The sequence below is a fragment of the Microplitis mediator genome, chromosome 10 (genome assembly GCF_029852145.1).
Source record: "Microplitis mediator isolate UGA2020A chromosome 10, iyMicMedi2.1, whole genome shotgun sequence".
Taxonomy (NCBI): Eukaryota; Metazoa; Arthropoda; class Insecta; order Hymenoptera; family Braconidae; genus Microplitis; species Microplitis mediator.
Window position 1 is genome coordinate 15654857 of NC_079978.1, and position 1544 is coordinate 15656400.

At 41.7% G+C, this 1544-nt stretch overlaps 1 protein-coding gene across 1 annotated transcript; it reads right to left on the reverse strand.

The window, feature by feature from the left end:
• Window positions 1-295: 295 nt before the first annotated feature.
• Window positions 296-913, reverse strand: LOC130676365 (uncharacterized). The gene has a single exon (XM_057482518.1). It carries the CDS (start codon window positions 911-913, stop codon window positions 296-298), a length of 618 nt encoding a protein of 205 aa, XP_057338501.1.
• Window positions 914-1544: the final 631 nt, after the last annotated feature.

The window sequence follows — 1544 nt, forward strand, 5'->3', positions numbered from 1 at the left end:
CTATTACTAATTGTCCCCACCACTGTGGTAGAGATGGATAAATGAATAAATCGATGTTCGACGGAAACTGTCGAATTTTATCGATCGCGTCACCTAGTAGCAACGCTACAGAACTCCCTTTGTTTTTTTTTTTTTTTTTTTTTTTAAATTCAATACACGATCATTAAAGTAACGAAATATTTACAAATGATATAAATAAATAAATAATTAAATGAATGAGTATAATAAAGTGGTGAATTTTTACTTCGTAGAAAAAAACTTGTATATAAAAAAAAAAATGAAATCGTGTAAATTTTTAAATATTACATCGGACTTGGCGTTTTACGGTCTCGGTTGCTGTGTTAATCGGTTGGGAGTTTGTTATGATCGTCGTCGTGTCGACTGAATTTTCCTCGTAGACCGGCTTTAATCTGTCCACAGAAATGGCGATTTGTCGTCCACGAAAATCAACGATGAAGTATTTATCGTGTCGGGTTATTACACGATATGGACCCTCGTACGGCGGCGAGAAAGATTGACCAACCTGGTCATTCCGTACCAGTACGTGGCTGCAAGTACTAAGGTTCCTGAAACAGAAAACAGAATGCTTGCCGTGACGCGACATTTCGGCCGGTGCCAATGAATTGAAATAACGTTTTAATGTGTTAATGATGTCATGAGGTGAAGTTTTGTTACTGGGAGTGAGTAACTCACCAGGTAAACAAATTGGCTCACCGTACACTAATTCAGCCGGGGTCGTCTGAATGTCCTCTTTCCAAGCAGCGCGTAAGCCGATCAAAACGGCTGGTAATGCGTCATACCATGACTCTTGGTGACACAAAAGTGCTGATTTCAGCTGACGATGTGAATGTTCGACGAGACCGTTGGCTTGCGGGTGATACGGCCTGGTATGTAAGTGTTTTATTCCGTACATTCTCATCAACGATTAGAATAACAACGATTCGAATTGCGGACCTTGGTCCGAAGTAATGCGTTTCGGTACTCCGTGGCGTGAAATCCAGTGCAGCGATAGTGCATGCGCTATCATTTCTGCGGTTTCATTGGATAACGGGACAGCCTCAGGAAACCTCGTGAATCGGTCGATGATCGTTAAACACTGGCTAAAGCCTCTTGATGTTTTTAAAGACACTAAGTCGATGTGAATGTGCTCGAATCGTTCAGTTGGAGGTTCAAAACTAGCGATCGGTGATGACACGTGTCTCTGAATTTTTCTGGCAATCGATGCAAGATTTCGCCCATTCTCGGCAATCTTTATTAATCGACGGCCAGACGTATCGTTTAGAGATCATTTTTAATGATCCATTGATTCCGGGATGAGCTAGCGAGTGCAGTGAATTAAACACCTTCTTTCTCAGCGGCTCTGGAACATATGGACGAACTGTACCTGACGCAGTGTCACAATACAGTGCAGGTCCGTTATCGAGTTGTATCATCTTTAAATTTAAAGCAGTTGTTTGACGTAACAATTGCTGAAGTTCATTGTCGGTTTGTTGAGCGTCAGCAAGTTCTTGCGACGTTATAGCAGTAGATACTGCTTCGATGCG